Genomic DNA, 21,030 nt, shown 5'->3' with positions numbered 1-21,030 from the left:
CATAGGTTCAGGATAAAAGAATCAATTTCTTCCTGTTGTGTATAATTAATTTACAGCATTGAGTTCTACAAGGTATGGCTTTGAAAGGAATTAAATTCAGTACAATCCTAAGCAGAGATACACCCTTCAATGGACGTAGAAGTGTGTAGCTCTGCATAGCACTGCACTGTTAGACCAGGGAAACCTGGGCTGAAATCTATTTTCAGTCATTGGGTAAAGTTGGGTGGCTGCTACTCAACCTGTCCGACCCCATAGGGTTATTACAAAATGGGGCATGACCCCTATACATTGTCCTGAGCTCCTTGAGGGATAACAATAAATTTTGAAAAATACAAATTCAGCATGATAGCTAACAATGGAACCTTCACGTAGAAGCAGTACATCTCTGATGACTCGATGCTGGAGACAAACCAGAAGAAATAGCTGTCTCCATTGCACTCTGCTAATGTGTTTCTCAGGAGATTTGGCCAGCCACTGCTGGAGTTTAAATACTGGAGTAGATGGACTTTCAGTGTCAATTCTGATGAGGCAATTCTTAAAACAAACCAAGAACAATATTGTGTGTATGTGAAAGAGAAACATGAATGTTTTCACCCACTACTATCTATCCAAGTGACAGCATACACTGTGGGAAGGCGAGCCAAATCTCCTGCACTCAATAAATTATTCTCATTGCCACCTCCTCCCCTGACCAAAAATAGTAAAGATTGGATGGGGAGGAAGAGAAATTCATCCAAGGGGAAAAGCAAATGATAATGAAGAGGGTGAATGGTGGTGCCTCTGTATTTCCCGTCATTTGATTAATGAAGAGCCAAAAAAGCTGCGGGTCTAGGCTATGAGATTGATGGCTGCAGAGATGCTCCACAGTGAAGAGATGAATGACTGGTCATTTGCCCTTGATGAGCAGAGAAACGTCTTTCCTAAAAAGTCATACCAAAAGAAGTCATGTTACATTCCTGTTATAAAGACAGATAAACATTAACAGATGGAGCCACCTGGGGTGCCTTACCCCCTAGAAGGACAGAGAGTTCAGACTCTTTTGGGTGCTCCAAGAAGGTCAGTGTGTCTCTTCATTAACATCTGGCTGTGAGATTTGTTAAGCTACTCTCCCTCCCCCAGACAATCATCTGCTCGCAGAACACAGAAAGGCCTAGGTTAGTTGCTGGGGGAGGAAAGGATGTTGGAGGCTGAAGAGAACGATGTAATAAGCTCATCAATCTACAGATATCTTTGGTTGTTTAGCATTCTTCAAGCTGCTCTTAGGCAGAGAGAAATATGGCAGCTACAGTGGAAGATGAAACAGTAGCAAAGGCACAGTGGGCTGCATGATGGCTTATCTCCATTAATATGTTCTGCATACACCAGAGCAGTAGGAAACCTATTACAATTTAGCAAGGTAGGACTGAAAAAGATGGAAGTTGGATGTTCTTTGGTTCCAGCTATCATACTGACAGCTTAAGATTCCTTTTCGGTGTTCTTTCTAAGAGGGTGGTAATTGATTTTGTCCATTCAGAAATGAAAAGCAAGACCCACAAGAACATATAAATCAGAGATAAAAGCAGGCAACCGGCAAGGACATGTGGGGGTCACTTCATTTTCTCCTGCATCCCCCACACTATTTCCCTTCTCCTGGCAGCCCCCACATCCCCTTCTCTTGCCCTGGTTTCTTCTTTCCTTCCTATTCACCCATCAACCTTTCTTTTATCTGTCTCCCACTTTTCAGCTTTATTATTCATACCCCACCTTTCTCCCCAATGTGGACTAAAAGCAACTGACATCAATCTCCTCTCCTTCATTTTATCCTCACAACAAACTTGTGAGGTAGATTTGGCTGAGAGAGAGAGTGATTGGCCCAAAATTACCCAGAGAGCTTCCGTGGCAGAGTGGGGATTCGAACCTAGTTCTCCAAGGAACTAGTCTGAAACTTTAACCTGGCTCTCAGCTTTCTTCCTTCCCTCTCCCTGGCAGCTTCTCCCTCAGAAAAGTCTGACCTGGTTGTAAAAGTCATATGGTAGTAAATCACTCAGGTGAGTTGTGTGGTAACCACTGCTGGACGCAGCCATGTCTTGGAGGTTGTGTAAAGTCTGTCACTGGGGCCTGGTAGATTGTGTGGCAACAAGTAATCCAGTAGCCACTGCTGCACCTGGGTGAACTGTGCAAACGGCATGGTAGCAGGTTGCCCAGTGACCTTGGACCCATCCTACTCTTTCAGCCTAATCTACTTGACAGGGTTGTTGAGAGAATAAAGTGGAGGAGGGGAGAATTGTGATAAGCCACATTGAGTCCCCATTGGGCAGAAAAGCATGGTATACATTTAAAAAAAAAGATATTTCCTAGAGGCCTGAAGTATAGAAGATCCATTACATAAGCTAAAGAAATTATTACTTTGGTGAAGGGTTTGAAACAAGGTTTTTTTCTTTTCTTATTGTGTATACAGACTAGGAAAAAGATCCCTTGCTAATATAAACAAGTATGACTTCAGTAGGATTGTGTTCATTCAAATCAGATACTGATGTTATAGCAGATCATCTTATTAATTCAAAAACAATGCATTTGGTGTGTGAGATCTGGGCTGTGCCTGTGATTAGGCATTTAAGAGACAACACCATATACTCACATATATTTCACCTCTCACTTGTGTATTACATCTGCTCTCCTTCTCATACCTGCTCCCAGATACCCACACAACAGTAATCTATTGCTTGGAATAAGCAGATGGTTGTCATGCCTGAATGTTTTAGCATAAAAGACCTGTATTTTATTAAGACATCAAGTGCAAAATGCAGGGAAATATTGAAATAAATTGTAAACCAGTAAAAACATATTTAATATCTGTCAAGTATAAGATGATTATGAGGCGGTAAAATGTTTACCCGGGAGAAGAATAAAGATGACAGATTGAAAACATTCACTGCAGAAAAGGGGAAAATAATAGATGGGGACAAAGGAAAATCATGTTAGAGCTCTCTCTGCTCTCAATGTATCCATAACACTTGGCTTGTTTCAGACTGGAGTTTAATATTATTTATTGCTCATTCCTTTAAAGTATGTTGGGTGGGGGGATCACTGTTTAAATATTATCATATTTCAACCTTCTAAACAGTTTCATCTGCTAAAGAGACCAATAAAACTGAATAAAATTAAAAGATCATGCTTTTAATGAAATATAGTTCCATATTATTCTAATTTGTAGTATATACGGAACTTTACACTGCTTTGACTTTACAGATCAAGTATTTCAATAGATACTAGAGGGGACATATGTCTGCCACTCTCCTACATCTTCCCAGTAATGTCTTGTAAAAGAAATATGTGACAAGATATTGCACCCACCATTTCAATCCATAGGCTGCCACCCATGCACAGCATGGGGAAATGATGAACATTCGGGCATCATGTTCTGTGATGTTATTTTTTTTTACTTGATGTTACTTGGAAGATGTGTTTTAGAGAGTAAGGCTAAGAGCAGTCGTGTAATGCATCTGTATTGTATATACCTAGAAAGTTACAAACTAAAAAGACTGTGCTGCACTGGGCCCCCATGTCTGATCCAGCAGAACACCAAGTAGTTGTGCCCATTAGTATGCACAGCCTCCCCTCCAATAACCAAGCTTGATATGAGAACCATTTCTGCACTTTGTATAACACAATGGCACGGATCACAACAATATAAATACTTTTCATGTTATATGATGCTTTTCATATGTAACCTCAGCAATTTCCAGTACAGGAATAGAAGAGTTTATCAATATGTTCAATACAGAGTCACAGGCAAAGATGAAATGGTATCATGCAAGAAGGGATGTTCTGTGCATAGGAAATCCAACTAGCTGAACCTGGGATTCCCAAAATTTTAATCCTTTAGCTATCCTTTAGTAAGCGCTCTATGTCAAGAATAATTCAAGCTGTAGAAAAATGGAGGGATGGATTAGGTAGCAGATTTCCTGAGGATGTGGCAGAATAGTCTATCCAACCATACTCTACACCACCTAGTACTGGAAATGTGTATCATCTTCTTTCTAAAGATGATTTTAGAAAAGATGCATTTTTTTTCCTGCGAAGAATCCATGTGAACATAGTAGCACATGAAAAACCCAAGGCCATATTCCTAGACAGGTAAATGCACAAACGTAGAAGATTGAGGCACATAGCCAGAAGTGTTTTGGAGACTTTTATTATTTGTATTTATTATTGATTTGATTTGATTTATACCCCGCCCTCCCCACAGATGGGCTCAGGGCAGCTAACAACATTTAAAAAATGCATTAAAAGTCACAAAACCATAAAATTAACAATAATTTTTTAAAAGTCATTAAAATAGTCCAGGAGCAGGCTATTTAAACAAATATTGGGAGTCCATATATGGGCATAGCAGATGGCCGAGGGCGGCACCAGAAAAAGTGGTGGTCTTAGATGGAAGAAGGAGGACACCCGCTGGCAGTCAGCCAAAGGCCCAGTGGAACACCTCTGTTTTACAGGCCCTGCGGAACTGTAACAGGTACCGCAGGGCCCGAATCTCCAGCAGGAGAGCATTCCACCAGGCCGGGGCCAGGGCAGAAAAAGCCCTGGCCCTGGTTGAGGCCATACAGATGTCCTTCGGGCCAGGGACCACCAGGAGTTGCTTGTCTGCAGAGCACAACACCCTGCAGGGGACGTAATGGAAGAGGCGGTCCCGCAGGTATGCAGGTCCCAGTCTATGAAGGGCTTTAAACACCAAGGTTAACACTTTGAACTGGATCCGGAACTCCACTGGGAGCCAGTGGAGCTGGCACAGCACAGGATGAATGTGCGCTCAGATTGGCGTTCCGGTAAGGACATTCTGGACCAGCTGTAACTTCCAGGTCAGGTCCAAGGGCAGCCCAGCGTAGAGTGAGTTGCAGTAGTCTAGCCTGGAGGTGACCATTCCGTGGATTACTGTGGCCAGGTCCCGGGGAGAAAGATAGGGCACCAGTTGCCTGGTCTGTCGAAGATGAAAAAGGCAGACCTGGCAACAGTCGTGACCTGGGCCTCCATTGAAAGTGTGGCATCCAAGGTCACACTCAGGCTCCTCATCATCGGCAAAAGTTTCAATTATACTCCGTCGAGGGCTGGGAGCCGGGTCCCCAGCTCGATTGGCCCACGACCCAGACACAGAACCTCCATCTTCAAGGGATTCAATTTCAGGCAACTCTGATGTAACCATACTGTCACAGCCTCAAGACCCATGGCCAAGGAATCCAGAGCTAGATCAGACTGTCCGACCATCAGCAGATAGAGCTGAGTGTCATCTGCATACTGGTGACAACCCAGCCTCAAGCTGCGGGCTAACTGGGTGAGGGGGCACATATAGATGTTAAATAGCATCGGGGAAAGAATCGCCCCGAGGGACGCCGCATACCAAAGAATGGCGAGCGGACATCTGTTCCCCAAGTGCCACCCTCTGTCCCCGATTGCGAAGGAAGGTCAGCCATTGCAGGGCTGTTCCACGAATTCCCCACATCGGCAAGACAGTGGGTCAGAAGATTATAATCGACCGTGTCGAACGCTGCTGTAAGATCTAAAAGTATCAGCAGTGCCGACCTGACCCGGTCCAGGTGTTGTCGCAGATCATCTGTGAGGGCGACCAGAGCCGTCTCTGTACCATGACCAGGCCTGAAGCTGGATTGGAATGGATCCAAAATAGAGGCATCATCCAGGTTTACCTGCAGCTGTTCCACTACTGTCCTCTCAATTACCTTACCCAGGAACAGAAGATTCGAAACTGGGCGGTAATTGGCTGGATCAACAGGATCCAGTGATGGTTTCTTTAATAAGGGCCGCACCACTGCCTCCTTCAGTGAGTCTGGAAAAAACCCAGAAATCAGAGAAAGATTAATGATGTCAGCTAATGGTGCCCGAATCCCATCACCGCCAGTTTTCACCAGCCATGATGGGCATGGGTCCACTGGGCATGTGGTAGGTTTCACAGCATGCAGGACCCTGCCTACCTCCTCCTGGGAAAGTGGCCTGAACTGATCTAATATCAGCCCTGAGGACGACCAAGGGGCCTCCAGTACACGTACTGCATCAACTGTGGTGGACAGATCCCAGAGGAGTGACAAGATCTTATCCGCAAAATAGTCTCCAAAATCCTCACAGCTTATTACTGAATTTACATTTTTATTTGTCCCATGTGTGAGGGACGTTAAAGACCGAATCACTCTGGAAAGTTGTGCTGGGTGAGAACTAGCGGATATAATAGAAGCTGCATAGTAGTCTCTCCTTGAAGCTGCTTCACTGCCATCCCATAGGCCTTCATAAACATCCTATAAGATGTTCTTGTCACTTTGTCATGGAGTCACCGCCACACTCGCTCTAGCTTTCTCAGCTCCCGTTTCATTTGTCGTAGCTCATCAGTATACCAAGGAGCTACTCTAGTTCAGAGGCGGAGAGGGTGACAGGGAGCAATCTCGTCAATAGCTTCAGAGAGATGGGCATTCCAGTCCTCTATTAGCTCATCCAATGAGCCACCAGGGGGCATCGGATCCCGCAGAGCATTCTGGAATTCAATTGGATCCATTTGACTCTGCAGACGAGCATAAATTAGCTTGTCACTCAAGCGGGGGGTGGTGTCATGGTGCCCAGACAAGTCCTCAGGACAAGGTGGTCTGACCATGGCACTGCTATAGGTTCATCCAGATCCACCTGTATCCCCACCCCACAGATCAAATCCAGCGTATGTCCTGCTTGATGTGTGGGCATTGATACAAACTGGAAGAGTCCTAATGCCACCATGGAGGCTATCAGGTCCATGGCCCGTGAGGAGGTAGCATCATCGGCATGGACGCTAAAGTCCCCCAAGACCAGAAGCCTGGGGTACTCCAAGGCCCAGCCAGCCACCGCCTCCAACAGGCCATGCACAGCATCTGCTGGTGCACTGGGGGATCGGTACACCAGACAAATGGCTATACTCTCCTCGGCATCCCACACCAGGCCCACACAATCAATGTCGGCAATCTTTGGCATGGGGAGCAGCCTGATGGAGAAAGACTCTCGAATGAGCACCGCCACCCCAACCACCCCCCAGGCCACTGTCCCGTGACTGATGAAGGACCGAGAAACCTGGGGGGGGGGGCAGCTCTTTCAGGCTGACAGTTTCACCTTCCCGTACCCAGGTCTCGGTCACGCACACCAGGTCCACCTCTTCCATCACAAAATATTGCTGAAGGGTTGCGGTCTTGTTATTAATGGACCTGGCGTTGCACAGCAGCAGTGACAGGAGAGGGCCTTGAGTCCTAGCCCCACTACCAGCATCCCTTGGGATGGGGCAAAGGTTGGAAGGAACCCGAGCATAACCATATCTCTGGCTCCTTCCCTTATAATACCTAGCCCCACTGCCATACCTCCCTCCATTTTACTGTTGGCTGATCAGATGGCAGAACAAGCAAGCCACTTTTCCATTTAAAATGGGCTTGCTTGTTCAGCTAGTTGATCAGCATCAGACAAAAACTTTCAAAACAAATATGGAACTACAGACTAAACTATCAATTGCACCTTACACAAATTTGTGTTGATTTTAGCTTACTGAAAAATGTTATTTTAGCTGATCTGTTTTCTTTGGCACAACATGGAAAATTTTGTCCATAGTGTATCTCATAGATAAGTTCATTTCTCACATATATCAGTTTAAATGAAACCAGAATCAAACCCCACACACTAAAAAATACTGTAATATTACTCCCTCTGCTGGTTCTAAAAAAGTAGTTTTCTATACTGATGCATAAAGAAAGGAATGTTAGAAATGTAGATTTGGAGTGTTTTGTCATTTACTAAAGAAAACATTTAAAATACATGTGCCTTTAAAAGAACACTAAAACATCCCTGTATGTGAAAAGAAAATTGTTTTATATATGTTGTAGCTAGTAGCTATGAGAGATTTTGGATAATTCAGTGTTTAAAACGAAATTTCTCTATTTCCTGGTCAAATCCAGTTAGCATTTGTTTTTATTTCACTGGTAGGAGTCCCTGGTCATAGGCCACAAACATAAAGGTCACAGAAGCTGTTTCAGACAAGTTGGTTATCCGTGGTTTACTATGGAGTTGAGTGACCCGTAGAGAGCCAGGAGACATTTAGAGTGATGCTGGTAGAAAACTGAATATGACTGAAATTGCTATAGAGTCCAGTGGAAGGTCTATGAAGAGGTGGTGACAGGAGCAAAGCAATGTTACCTCTGCTACCATTTTATCAGCAAGTTCATGACCATCCCAATTGTTTAAGGTATCTTAGCATCAACTGGCTCCTAAACCTGAGCCTTTATTGTACCAGGAACAGATAATTAGCTGTGATACTTTTGCAAAGTTTTTTTTGCTGATAAAACATTGTGAATACACTCTGATCTGGATGCCAGTTGCAACATAAATCAGTCAGAAGAAATGTCTAATACATCATCTGGTTTGTTTACAGACCATTTTGACCCAGTTAACGTTATGGATGTTGACATATTCCTGAGACCTGTGAAGGTCACTGCTTGTGTGCCCTGGATCCTTTCCCATCCTGTCTGCTAAAATCATGTAAAGACCACAACACTGAGCCATTGGTGTCTTATCATAAATCAATCAACAACTCAGGGCATCTTCCCTTAGCCATTCAAAAAGTGATACCCTGCTCGCCAAACGTTCCTGGCTCCGTATCTCCCTTTCTCCATTTCTTTCCATTCAGCTTTCAGCCCCTTCTTTTTCTACACAATTTCTAGAAAACTGTTCCTCTTCATATTTCCTCTTCTCCACAATCCTCCTCCACTATTTTGCTTCCTTCTGCTACTCAGTTTATTTTTTTCTCCATATCCCTTACGTGGGGCTGGACCAGCTATATCACCACACGTGCTGAACTAGGATCATTGCTTTTTTGGCCACAAACATAGGTGGAAACTGGATGCTGAAGCCCCCTCCCTTCTTCCTGCATGGAAATTTCAAATCAGCAGGTTTCTCTTTTTGATTAGAACTAAAATGCCAGATGAGTGGCCAAAAGCCCAGAAAGCCTCCTGCTCTGAATATGAAAGAAGGTTGCATCCTAATAGGTATGTATATGGCTTAGTTTTGGTGGATGAGCCATACAATTTCAGATTTCATTCTGTAGATGCTTTTATTTAAAGGTGTTGAGAGCGGCAGACATATATTCATGCACTAATGTGCATATAAAAGAACCTGACTTCAAAACTGAATAAAATAGGTGAGAGTATTATTTTGGAAGAGTGTGTAGGGTTTTTTAAAAATAGCTATCTCAGTGAAAATGAAACTTTCTGCTTCCCAAGACTCCTCCTAAGTCAACAAGTCATTGCAAAGACCTTTTGCCCAGTAAAAGAGAAGTGATTACAGAAGCTGAACTGAACACTAGAGTGCAAACAGAGATCTCTTTGTAGGCAGAGGATAACTTTACATATTAACACACCTACAGAGAGAGAGAGAGACATACTCTACCTAAACTGTCTGAAATAATAGAATGTCACCGTCCATCTTGCGGCTGCAAATTCTAAAGCTGGCTAGATCTTGTTTTAGAATCAAGGGAACATAATAACATTACATAACTGTTTCAGTTTGAGGCCACACAAAAATATTCTGGGTCCTCACATTAGAATGCCTCTGTACTGAAGGTCACCTGCTAAAACTGAAACAAGTCATGAGCAGTTCAACAAGGCATGAAGGACTCTAAATGGGGGTAAGAAACAGACAGTTGAGAGATTCTCAAGAGGCTGCATCAGCTTTGGCTTTCCCTCCATCTACATAGTGTAATACTTCTTAATGAATAATAATTAATAATGGTAATAGTGATAATAACGATAGCTAGTGGCTCTTACAGTTATGCTGTCGAAAAACCACTGAAGTGATGAATTTACACTATATGCCATTGTACATTTGTGGTCAAATTTTTGATATAATCAGCTCCGATTATCATTATAAAGTTGACCCAGTGAAAGGCGACATATGGCCCATAGGCAGCAGTGCTGATCTGTGACATGTTTTCATGGCTTCTGCAAGAATCCTGAGAATCTTAGTTTTCAATTTCTGAGGGGAAAAACAAATCTTACTCTTTATGGTTGCAGAAGTACGTTTGATAATGTGGAGCAAAGTCAAAAGAGGAGTGGTGGTGGTAAACAAGATAGTAAAGAAAAAGAAGTTCAAATCTTCCATGATTTACATCCATTTATCATTACATTTCAAGGGGAGAACCACACATGATGCAGAACCACACATGATGCAGATCTGCAATCAGGATTTCCTGTGGTTCTTTTTAAAGACAAATGCATAAGGTGTGTGTGGGGGAATTCCACATCAGGGTGACAGCACAGGCCGGAAAGATGTTAAGCCCCTCTCCACACCTTGCAAATCATACTCCTGTAGCTGTGGAGCAATACATACAGAAAAAGAAACAAATCTGTAGGGGAAAAATATTTCTGGTAGGAGTAGGAAAGTGGAGTTGTAAGGGGTTAGCTGTTACATAAAAACAACCTGCTGGGCCTTGGGTCTTTTTAAAGGGGCAGGGCAACTACTCCAGAACCCACATATAGAAGGGACCATATCAACACCTACAAGCTATAATAAGTTGCAGTATTTAAAATGATCAGAAGAACCCTTCTGTGGCAGTAATACTGATCAGTAAAAACATAACCCCAGTGCAATTAAGCTATCATCCACCCAACTGTACAAAGGAATGCCTTTCTGGCTCAAGTTTGGAGAGTCAGTTCGGTGTAGTGATTAAAAGCAGCAGGACTCTAATCTGGAGGACCAGGTTTGATTCCCCACTCCTCCACAGGAAGCCAGCTGGGTGACTTTTGGTCAGCCACAACTCTCTCAGAGCTCTCTCAGCCCCACCTACCTCAAAGGGTGTTGGTTGGGCGGGAGAGGAAAGGAAGGTGGTTGTAAGCTGCTCTGAGACTCCTTCAGGTATAGTGAAGGGCAGGATATAAAATCAACTCTTCTTCTTTCTTCTAGTTCCCCGTGGGCAACATTGCCAACTTTCCCCCCAGACTTCCACTAATGTGAGGGGCAAAACCATTAAAAACAGGGTGGTCCTGTTTGCTAACAAATGCTGCATTTTGCAAGGGAATCCAACAGGATTTTTCTTCGTTCAGTTTTGACACACAAAATGTTGAAGAGTAAGATTCAGGTCCAGTAGCACCTTAAAGACTAAGAAGATTTACAGATTATGAGCTTTAGAGAGTCAAAACTCCCTTCTTCAGATACATTCAGATGTGGAAGTATGGACAATGATACTGCTCTCTCACAGGCATTAGGAGGCAAACCGTTTCTTGCCCACAGAGAGCCCCTCAGCTTTAAACAACTTCTTACTCACGACAAAGCACTTCCCAACATGGACATGAAATCTGGGACCAGAGTCTGCAATAAACTAATATGCCAGCTCTGTCCTTATATTTGCTCGAACTACATAATCACTACATTTATTATACCATCTCAGTCTCATTCACTTCTTTGAACATTATATATGCCATCAAGTGTCAGCAAAGCCCTTCAACCCTCTATGTTGGACACACAGATCAGTTCCTTCACAAAAGAATAAATGGACATAAATCTGATTACAGCATTCAAAAACCTGTGGGAGAGCATTTTAACCTTCCAAGACATTCCATCACTTACTTAAGAGTAGCAGTTCTCTTGCACTACAGATGTTGATTTTCTGCTTTTCACATCCCAACTCTATCAAGCTGATTACATTATTATATATTATATCCTTATTTTAAATATCCCTCCCACCTTCTAACTGGATAAAACCCTACATAATTCCACTTCATACTTCCACTTCTGAACGTATCTGAAGAAGGGAAGCTTATACTCTGGAAATCTAGTTTATCTTTACTCTTCTATTGCAGATCAACACAGCTATCCACCTGAAACTATAAAGTGTTTATATCTATCTTCCCAACTGAGAAAAAATGGCATTGACACAGGGTTCCATGAGAAAGAAGAGGGTCTCCTAATGAACATAAGGCCTGGTACAGGCATACCACGGTCAATGGTCCAGCATTCTGTTTTCAACAGTAGCCAGTCAAATTCCTCTGGAAGCTCCCATTTGTTCCAAGCATCTGCTATTCAGAAGTAGAATGCCTTTTAACATGGAGGCTCCATTAAGTGATCCTAGCTAATAGCTGTTTAGGTTTGTCTTTCAGTAATTTTTATAATCCTTTAAATCCTTTTAATTTTTATAATCCTTTAAAAAGCCATCCAAGCTAGTGGCCATCACTACACCTTGCAGCAAGAAGTGTTAATATTAATCATGTTTTGTATGAAGAAGAAACGTGCGCAGTATTGCTTTGGGAGGCTGCCTGAAATTGCTTTTCTATTTTTTTCCTTCAAGGTAGAGAGAGGAACAGTTCAGTACATTGCATAATATGGAATTGAAATGAATTGTTGGATTAAGGAAGTGGTCACTGAGTTCGGTGTTTCAGACTAAGACCCTACTTCTGCCTGGCACTCATTGATGGCCTTCCAGAAGAGGATGCATGCTAAATCTCTGTAAGAATAATTATTCTGGGTTAGTCTTCTTTCAGTTAGAAGTAGAGATGGGCACGAAATGGGAAAAAATGAAACGAGCATTTTGTGTTTCGTTGCATTCCACGAATCACGAACTTTCACAAAATTGTCCTGTTTCATGAAACGATTCGTTAGTTTCGTGATTTGTCAGAACCCAGGGCACTTCAATGGCCCCCTTCATACCCAGAGATGCCAAACTCACAGGGAGACTTCAGCAGGCTCTCCTCCGCCCACCCTCACCCAACAAACCAGCAAGAACAAATGCTCTAAATAAGAAGAAAAAGAAAAAGAGGTAGGCCTCAGTAAAGCTAGGCCCAAGAGATAGGCAATGCCCTGAGACTGGGGTTGGGTGGGATGGAGGAAAGAAGGCACCCTCACCCAACGACCTTCACAGCAAGGCCAAGAGCTGAAAATAAGGAAGAGGCTTTTCAGTCTCTTTTAAAGCAGCAGCAAATCCAGCAAAAAGCTCCCAATTCCACTCTCTCACTCGAAATCCCAGCAACAGGTCCTCCCTCTCCCTCTGTCTACTGGAACTGAAAAGCACGAGGCAGAGAGCTGTGCCTTATATAAGAAATGCTCACATAGAGCAGAACAGGAGGTCTCTGGCTGGCAGACAGACCTGCCTAACATGGTTTGGTGTTCCCATGGCTACAGAAGGCCCATCTCCTCAGTTGCCTGGGGGATTAATCCCCCTGCTCCTTGCTGTATAGGGCAGAATGGAAGCTCTCCAGTTGGCAGCGAGAGTTGCCTATCAAGGTTATGTCGGCTAAGACTGGGGTTTCCAATGGCAACGAAAGGTTTGCAGACATTCTGGGCCTATGTTGCCTAGGGAATCAATGGATCGGCACCAGCCTGTCTGGCATCATGAATCATTCACGAATAGAATGAATCGGCTCAAAAAGTCATGAATTTTGTGAAAACTGCAGCCCCACGAAACGCATTTCTCGAAACATGAATCAGGCCAATATATCACGAAATTTTATTCGTATTTTGATTCATGCCCATGTCTAATTAGAAGACATGCCCAGATCAGTAACTCATGCAGTAACATGTGATATAGAAAGCAGGTCTTACTTTTTCCACACTCTAGAAGGGTATTGCAAGAGCAAAGGGTGCCTCTGATCTACATTCACAAATAAGTGAACTTCAGTTATCAGAATTTGTGAACAACACTTATTTTTGTTTATTTTATTTAGAATATTTCTATGCAATCTTTATAGGAGCCTGGTTGAGGAAGCTTCTGAAAGCTTAAAAAGGAGTTGCTGATAATTTGACACTGTTTATCCCTTTAAACTACCAAAAGCATGCAGTCCCTGCAAATTCAAACATGTAACAGGGAGCCTCTTCAGAATCTGCCGAATGAATTTATGCATTCCTCCATCATAGTTATCAGAAGAAACTAGGCCAGGTTCAGAAAATGAAACACGTTGTGGCACATGCTACCTTCTTCCAAACCTCAATCTCCCCCCTACCCCCACAAAACACACACAGGACTGATTTTTCACAAAATTTCCTCAATTACCTCACAATAGCAAAATATGACTGACATAACTAAATTATTCCAATGGCAGTGCAATCCTGAGGAGGGGCAACAGTGCACAGGGAGTTGACCAGTGCTATGCCAGGAGATCTTGGGGACACCAGCCCCTGCAGGCCTGCAAGTACAAGAGGGGGCATGCCGCTGGCTCTCACCTGATCCCCTGCCCCTCATGCTACTGGCTCTTATACATACAACTAAGATGCTAAGTTGTGCAGCACAGAGCTATGTTGGCCAGCTCCATGACCACAGGATGTAGCATCTTATACCACAGTGCTGGCTCAAGCACACACATGGGGAATAGATGCACCATACAGGAGCACATCGCACTGACAGGATGCGGGGGGGAGATGGAATGGCCACAGAGGCCAACAAACCCCTGTGGAACTGAGTCTCCTCATGGAGGATACCCTATGCCACCGCAAGGAGCATCTTGGACTTTCCCACAAGCACACTGACCAGGACCAGCCAAGGAAATGACCCACCACCCAATAGCAATAACTTGGGATCCTTCATCACAGAAGCAAGGAATATGTAATGGACCTCCCCACTCTGGGCAACCACCCCACACCCATGCTACCAAATGCCCCCCCGGGCTGGCCACACCCTGTACCTACCAGGGGACAGAAATTATTTCCTTTCACGTCCTCCCTAAAATTGTGTATTCCAAGAGGAACGTCTCAAGAAGCGAAGCAGGACAATAGGGCTGTGCAATTTGGGTACTAATGCTGTTGTATGCTATAACCCTCCCCCAAGCCTGCTTGCGGGCAGGGTGGGCAAGAAATCCAAGAAATAAAATTTTCAAGAATTATTTTTTGTGTGTGATGTTAGGTTTTGTTTCTAAGTGGGACTGTACATTGTGATTTGATTGTGCCATTAATGCTGTAACCCCCCTCAGCCCGCTTGTCGACAGGGCAAGAAAGAAAGCCAAGAAATAATTTTTTTAAAAATTATTTTTGGTGTTTGTGAGATTCTTTGGTGTGATGGTGTGGGTTGTTTTAATCTAGGACTCTAAATTGAGATTTAATAGTGATGATGTGCATTGTGATGTTCAATGCTGTTTTTAAGAAATGAAATTTTTGAAAATTAATTTGTGTGTGTGTGTGTGATTCTCTGGGGCAAAGATGGGGAATAATGGAGAGTGGCAGGCCAGCCAGCTCTGGGGGTGATGGAGGATTTGGGGGAGGGGCTGTTTTAGCTTCTGCCTTGCTTTCCCAGGGATGAGCTTGCATCAGGGGTGCATGCCTGTGCTGTGTGGCACCCACCCTGTGCATAAGTGCCCCTGGGAGCAAAGTCAAAAAAGTTCTCTGAGGTGTGTGTCTTTGCTTCTGTTGGATTGTTGGGGGGGGTGGATTGTGAGTGGGACTGTGGCTGTGGCCATTGGCAGCCACAATCCATGTGTTTCTGCTGTGTGGGAGTTTCCCCCACAGTAGAAATATGGTGTGGGTGGAAACCACCTTTGGGAGGCCATAAAATGGCCCCCCAAAGTGCAATCTCCCTGAAACTTGGGAGGACTTGGGAAGAGAGGTACAAGTGGATCCCCTGAACATTGGATGCATTTTGCTTGCAAAATGCCACCCCAAGCCACCTAGAAAGCACCCCTGTTTTTCCCCATAGGAATTAATGGAGAGCAGAGGAGCATAGGAGTACCTTCTTTGGGAGGGCCATAACATGACCTCCCCAGAGTCCAATCTTTCTGAAACTTGGGGGAGTCGTTAGAGGAGAGTTAGAAGGTCCCCACCAAGTTTGGTATGCTTAGGAAAGAAAATGCCCCCCTCCAGCTCCTGGAAAGCCCAGGAACATGTTCCCCATTAAAAATTATGGCCAAATCTTTCCTAAGCATACCTGAAGCGACCCAAATTGCAATTTCTGGCTTTCGACTTCGGAAACTGTTTGATTCGGAATCTTTCCCCCCGATTCAGGTAAATCTAATCAGGAAAACCGAATCACCCTGGAACTGCACACCCCTACAGGACGACGTAGTTGCTCCAGCATTAACTTTTCATTTTGAAAAAATAAAACAGTTGGTGCATTTCAATTCAGAAGCGCTCTAGACAAATGCCAAGTTGAGACTGGGAAACAATAGTTTCCCCCTTTCAACAGTTTAGTTGCTTGTCATTAGTCTCAAAATCTCAGAGAATAAGTAATTCCAAATGACTCTTAAACAGATACAATTTTTTCTTCAATAATCATTTCTTATTCAAGTCTTAAATGTAGTAAGTGACCAAATCCAATTCCTAGGCACAAAAAGTGTTGTTGCTTCCTTTAAAGATCACCGGTGCCAATAAATTTTGAAGTGTTGTATTTATTACACATACCTAGGGTAGAAAAGCCAGGTGTTTTTCTGGGAAAAACTCCCGAAGTTATTTATTTTGTGCGCATAAGTCCTAGCCGTTTCATCCAAGGAGTAGCAACTCAAAACAGCACTCTGTCTCTGGCTTTGACAGGTCATGGCACCAAACTCAAGCAATGGAAGCACAACTTCAGCAATCTGAACACCCAATCAATGAACACGAGGGTCCAACAGTGGGTCTGGTTGTAGTTTGCATGGTCTGTTGGACTAATGCCCAGACTGCATCAGACAGGAGAAGGGAGATCTGACTCTCAAAAGCTTATACCCTGAAAATCTTGTTGGTCTCTTAGGGGCTACAGGACTCAAATCCTGCTGTTCTACTGCAGATCAAGATGGCTACCCACATAAAACTACACAGACAGGCACACAAGTTAAATGGTGCAGTGCTGGCAGTGATAATGACGTTCTGTAAAGGGATTTTTCTGACCTTTTACCTATACGAGCTCTTATTGAAGCTGCCCTCTTACCCTGCCTTTGGTGTCTTGATTTGTCTAAAGTCATTAGCTGTAAGGGGAATATGAATAAAACGCAGAGTACTTCAAATAAAATCCTCTTACACATTCCGTTACAAAGAATTTTGCCATATTAACATAGGACTGGGAAAGAGGCTAAATGAAAACATGGGGACGTGAAAACAACTTTTGTATATGTTTAATCGTTTCAGTTAAACTCTTTGTTATTTGTATGAAGCTGAGGTATGATCTAATAATGTTTGACTTCTGCACAGAAGTGCCATGGAGTAAAAAGTATGTATTAAATGTTTTTACTGTGGTTTATATTATTGTTAAATGTAGTATGTACCTCAGTTACTATCCTGCGAGATAGACAATAGCTTGACTTAAATTATTAGCCATCTGGCCACATTCTATGACTAAACCAAATAAAATTCCCAGATTCAAATATTTTCAATTTTGCAACAGTTCAAACAGATAAAATCTAATCTTTATGACAGGCCCTTATCTCCCTAATGAATGAAGCTGATTCTCTAAATCTCAACTAATTAGAGCACCTGAAGACAAAAGAACAAAACCCAGTTTGGAAAATGGATTTCAACATGATGGTGTTTTATTTCTTATAAGAAGCTGAATGTGTCTTAAAAATATACTACAGGTAGAGAAACCATGAAGAACCTGGGCTGTCTCCTCAGCTCAGAATTCATGCACAACAGGCAGTGTGTGTGCCTGCCATCTTTTTCTGATAAAAATACAGCACCAGAGAGTGTGCCTTAACTGCTAACCGCACACTGCTAACTCTTGTCTCAATTTCGTACTTTATAAGTCTGTACCATCAGTACAGAAAACAGCAAAAGCGATAACAGAAAGAAACTTCCCTGTTCTCTGTAATAGATCTCCAGAAGGTACATGCCTATAGTAGAGATCAAAGCTGATTTAACTTTCATGGCATTTCTCTCCTGACATATTTTGGTTCTATGAAAACTACAATTTCCAGAATTTATTGTAAAACATTGTGACAGTTTAGCCTGTTTATAGTTGCCCTCACTCAAACAACTTCTGACCCAACAATACAACAAATGCCGCCCTTTGAGGGATATTGCAGCAGAATGCTAGAGATGGGCTAAACTACATGGGAAATCTACTCACATAAACAGTTTCCCACATGAAGTAGTGTTCCTGTTTTCAAGCAGAAAACTGTGCTACTATTGTGACAGATGGATCCAGCCTTAACAGAGATTAATTGGGGTATACCATACTGAAATCTACTTTAACACTCAGGAGAGATACATGTCACCCTCTCAAACTTCTTGCTTTTAAAACAGACGAAGAAAACCAGGTCCTGACGTAACTATCCTTCAGTACCAATTATACCTGTCCCTGAATTGAAAACGGAAGTGGTTTTTATTGTATTATGTTTTCAGCACAAAACAACATGACACAATGGATTCTAACAAATGTTCAGGTTTAGAAAGGGATTAGCAGAGATAAAATAGCAATGCCAAAATCCTTGAGGCTGTGCATGGCACTGACATGCTCATCCGCACATTCCCCTTATGAACCATGATAGCTGCTTACTCAGTAAACAGGAGAAAGAAAGTGAGGTTGGGTGAGAAGCAGGAGCACCTACCAGGTTTAATCTCCAGCAGCTTCAACCTGGAGTCTTCAGGAGGATGTAAACGTCTCTTTTTGCGCCAGCAGCGAGCTGGATATGTATAGAGCTGACCCGGGGCTAGTCCTGAGAGTGAAAAGCAGTAAACAAACAAATAAAGCACTTGCATTCTTTGTTTAGCTGTTAAAATGCCATTAGATTCTCTAGAATCTTGATTTACTTGTTTTTCACATCCTGAACTAATTTTATATATGAAATAATTTTTAAAAAGCTTAAAACCATACCTTTCAGATAATGTCTGCCCCTATATAAAAAGCAAAGAAGAAACTGATGGCACCTAAAGGGTGGTGCTGGTAGCCAATTACACTACCACATGGTATATGTGATACAGGATTCCATCCTTTAACAGGCAACATACTGTTTAACAGGCAAATGAAACTACAGAAAAACTGTCTGGAGATTTGGAGTGATGTATGTGGATGGGGATGACACCCCAATTCTTTTCAGCAAATCCAGTTGAGACAGCAGATACCCTGAACAGAGTCTGAATGAAAGCAGTAATAAGTTGGATAATAAACTAAATAAACTAAAATTGAATCCAGACAAAACTGTTGCTTGCCTGATGAAAAGACAGAACTGGTATGGGGATTTTTAATGGAAATGGATTCCTGGATCCTTTGGAGGGTTGCCAACCTCAAGGTGGTGGCAGCTGGAGATCTCCCAGAATTACAACTGATCTCAAGGCCATAGAGATCAGTTCCCCTGGAGAAAATGGTTGGTGTGGAGGGTGGATTCAGTGGCATTATAACCTTCTCCCTCTTGTTAACAAGCTCTTCCCTCTCCAAACCCCACTCTCACTAGGCTTCACCCACAAAGGCTCCAGGAATTTCCCAACCTAGAGCTGGCATCCCTAATCATTTGCAGTTGATTAGTCTACTCAGGACAAAATTTGTATTTAAACAGAATGAAGTAGTTGCTTGGACACAACCTATACTGTGCCTTCCTACAGTGGCTATTTATTTATTTAAAATTTCTATTCCGCCCTCCCTGCAAGTGGGCTCAGGGTGGATAACAACATATTAAAATACAATAAAAACAACATATTAAAATACAATAAAAATCCATACACATTTAAAACAGGATGGTGGATAGCCTTCACAGGGAGGGTTAAAATTTTATACACCCTTTTTTTTTCAGGCCGGCGGAGGCCCAGCCTCAGCCATATGCCTGGTGGAACAACTCTGTCTTGCAGGCCCGGTGGAAGGATAGTAAGTCCTGTCAGGCCCTGATTTCAGCAGGCAGAGCGTTCTATCAGGTGGGAGCCAGGACCGAAAAGGCCCTGGCTCTAGTCGAGGCTAGGTGGACCTCCTTGGGGCCAGGGACCACCAACAGCTGTTTGTCCCCTGATCGAAGTGTCCTCCGGGGAATATATGGGGAGAGACGGTCCCGTAGATACACTGGTCCCAGTCCGCACAGGGCCTTATAGGTCAATACTAGAACCTTGAATCTAATCCGGTACTCCACTGGCAACCAATGCAGCTCACATAAGAATGCTGTTATGTGCTGCTACATTTATACCAGCTGTAATCTCCAGGTCAGGCTCAATGGCAACCCTGCATAGAGCGAGTTACAGCCTAGCCTAGAGATGACCATTGCTTGGATCACTGTAGTTAAGTCATGGGTTGACAGGTAAGGGACAAGTTGCCTGATCTGCCGCAGATGGAAAAAAGAGGACTTGACAACCACTGTGACCTGTGCCTCCATTTTCAGGGAGGCATCCAAGATCACCCCCAGGCTCTTAACCCTCGGAACTGGCACTAATGGTGCCCCATCGAGGGCCAGGAGCCGGAGTCCCAAACCTAATCCCCTGTGGCTCAAGTACAGGACCTCCGTCTTCGTCGGGTTCAGTTTCAGCCGACTCTGCCTCAACCAACCAGTCATGGCTGCAAAAGCATGTTTCAGGACATCTAGAGTTCCTCTTCAGCATGTGATTTGACCCAGATCTCAGACAGAGGCAGGAGGTTCCCTTGGAGCATCTCCTGCCTGAAGTACAGGGTTGTCAACTTCAAGGTGGGGCCTGGAGCTTTCCTGGAATTATAACTGATCTCCAGACTACAGAGATCAGTTCCTCTGAAGAAAATGGTAGCTTCAGAGGGATGATTATATGGCATCGCATCCCCACTGAACTCCCTCTCCTCTCTAAATTCTTCTCTCCCCAGGCAATGTCTCCAAATATCCAGGGATTTCCAGGCTGGAGCCAGCAACCTTAAGAAAGGAAGGTTCTCCCACCTCACACCATTTCCCCAGTTGGAAATTCCAGCTTAAAGGTCTACAGGGGGAAAATACTGGGCAGACACATTCCATTACAGAATTCCATCATTGCATGTAGCTTGGCCTTTAAAATGTTTTAGCTGGGAGTTCTATCAACCTCAGGGCTATTCTGTTACCTTAGTTGCTAGTCTTGGACAGAGTAAAAGTACACAGGTCAGTGAAACCAATGGGAGACCAGCTCATAACTTTGCAGATAAAGTGAAGTTAAACAGCAGATATTTTTCCACAGGATGTGGCTGAA

General features: G+C 43.4%; 1 protein-coding gene across 3 annotated transcripts in view; it reads right to left on the bottom strand.

Moving 5' to 3' along the window:
- The window catches only part of DPF3 (double PHD fingers 3), a 260,427-nt gene that overhangs the window by 97,067 nt on the left and 142,330 nt on the right, over positions 1-21,030 (bottom strand). For all 3 annotated transcript variants that reach the window (XR_008596562.1, XR_008596563.1, XM_054972252.1), the window contains exon 3: positions 18,477-18,584. Coding sequence is in view for 1 of the 3 variants with exons in the window: in XM_054972252.1 (XP_054828227.1) it covers positions 18,477-18,584 (108 nt within the window). In the remaining 2 variants the exon portion in view is untranslated. The remainder of the gene's footprint in view (positions 1-18,476; positions 18,585-21,030) is intronic.

Source organism: Eublepharis macularius, chromosome 2, assembly GCF_028583425.1.
Source record: "Eublepharis macularius isolate TG4126 chromosome 2, MPM_Emac_v1.0, whole genome shotgun sequence".
Lineage (NCBI taxonomy): Eukaryota > Metazoa > Chordata > Lepidosauria > Squamata > Eublepharidae > Eublepharis > Eublepharis macularius.
The sequence above is the reverse complement of the archived record's forward strand: the minus strand, read 5'-3'. Positions and strand labels throughout refer to the sequence as shown.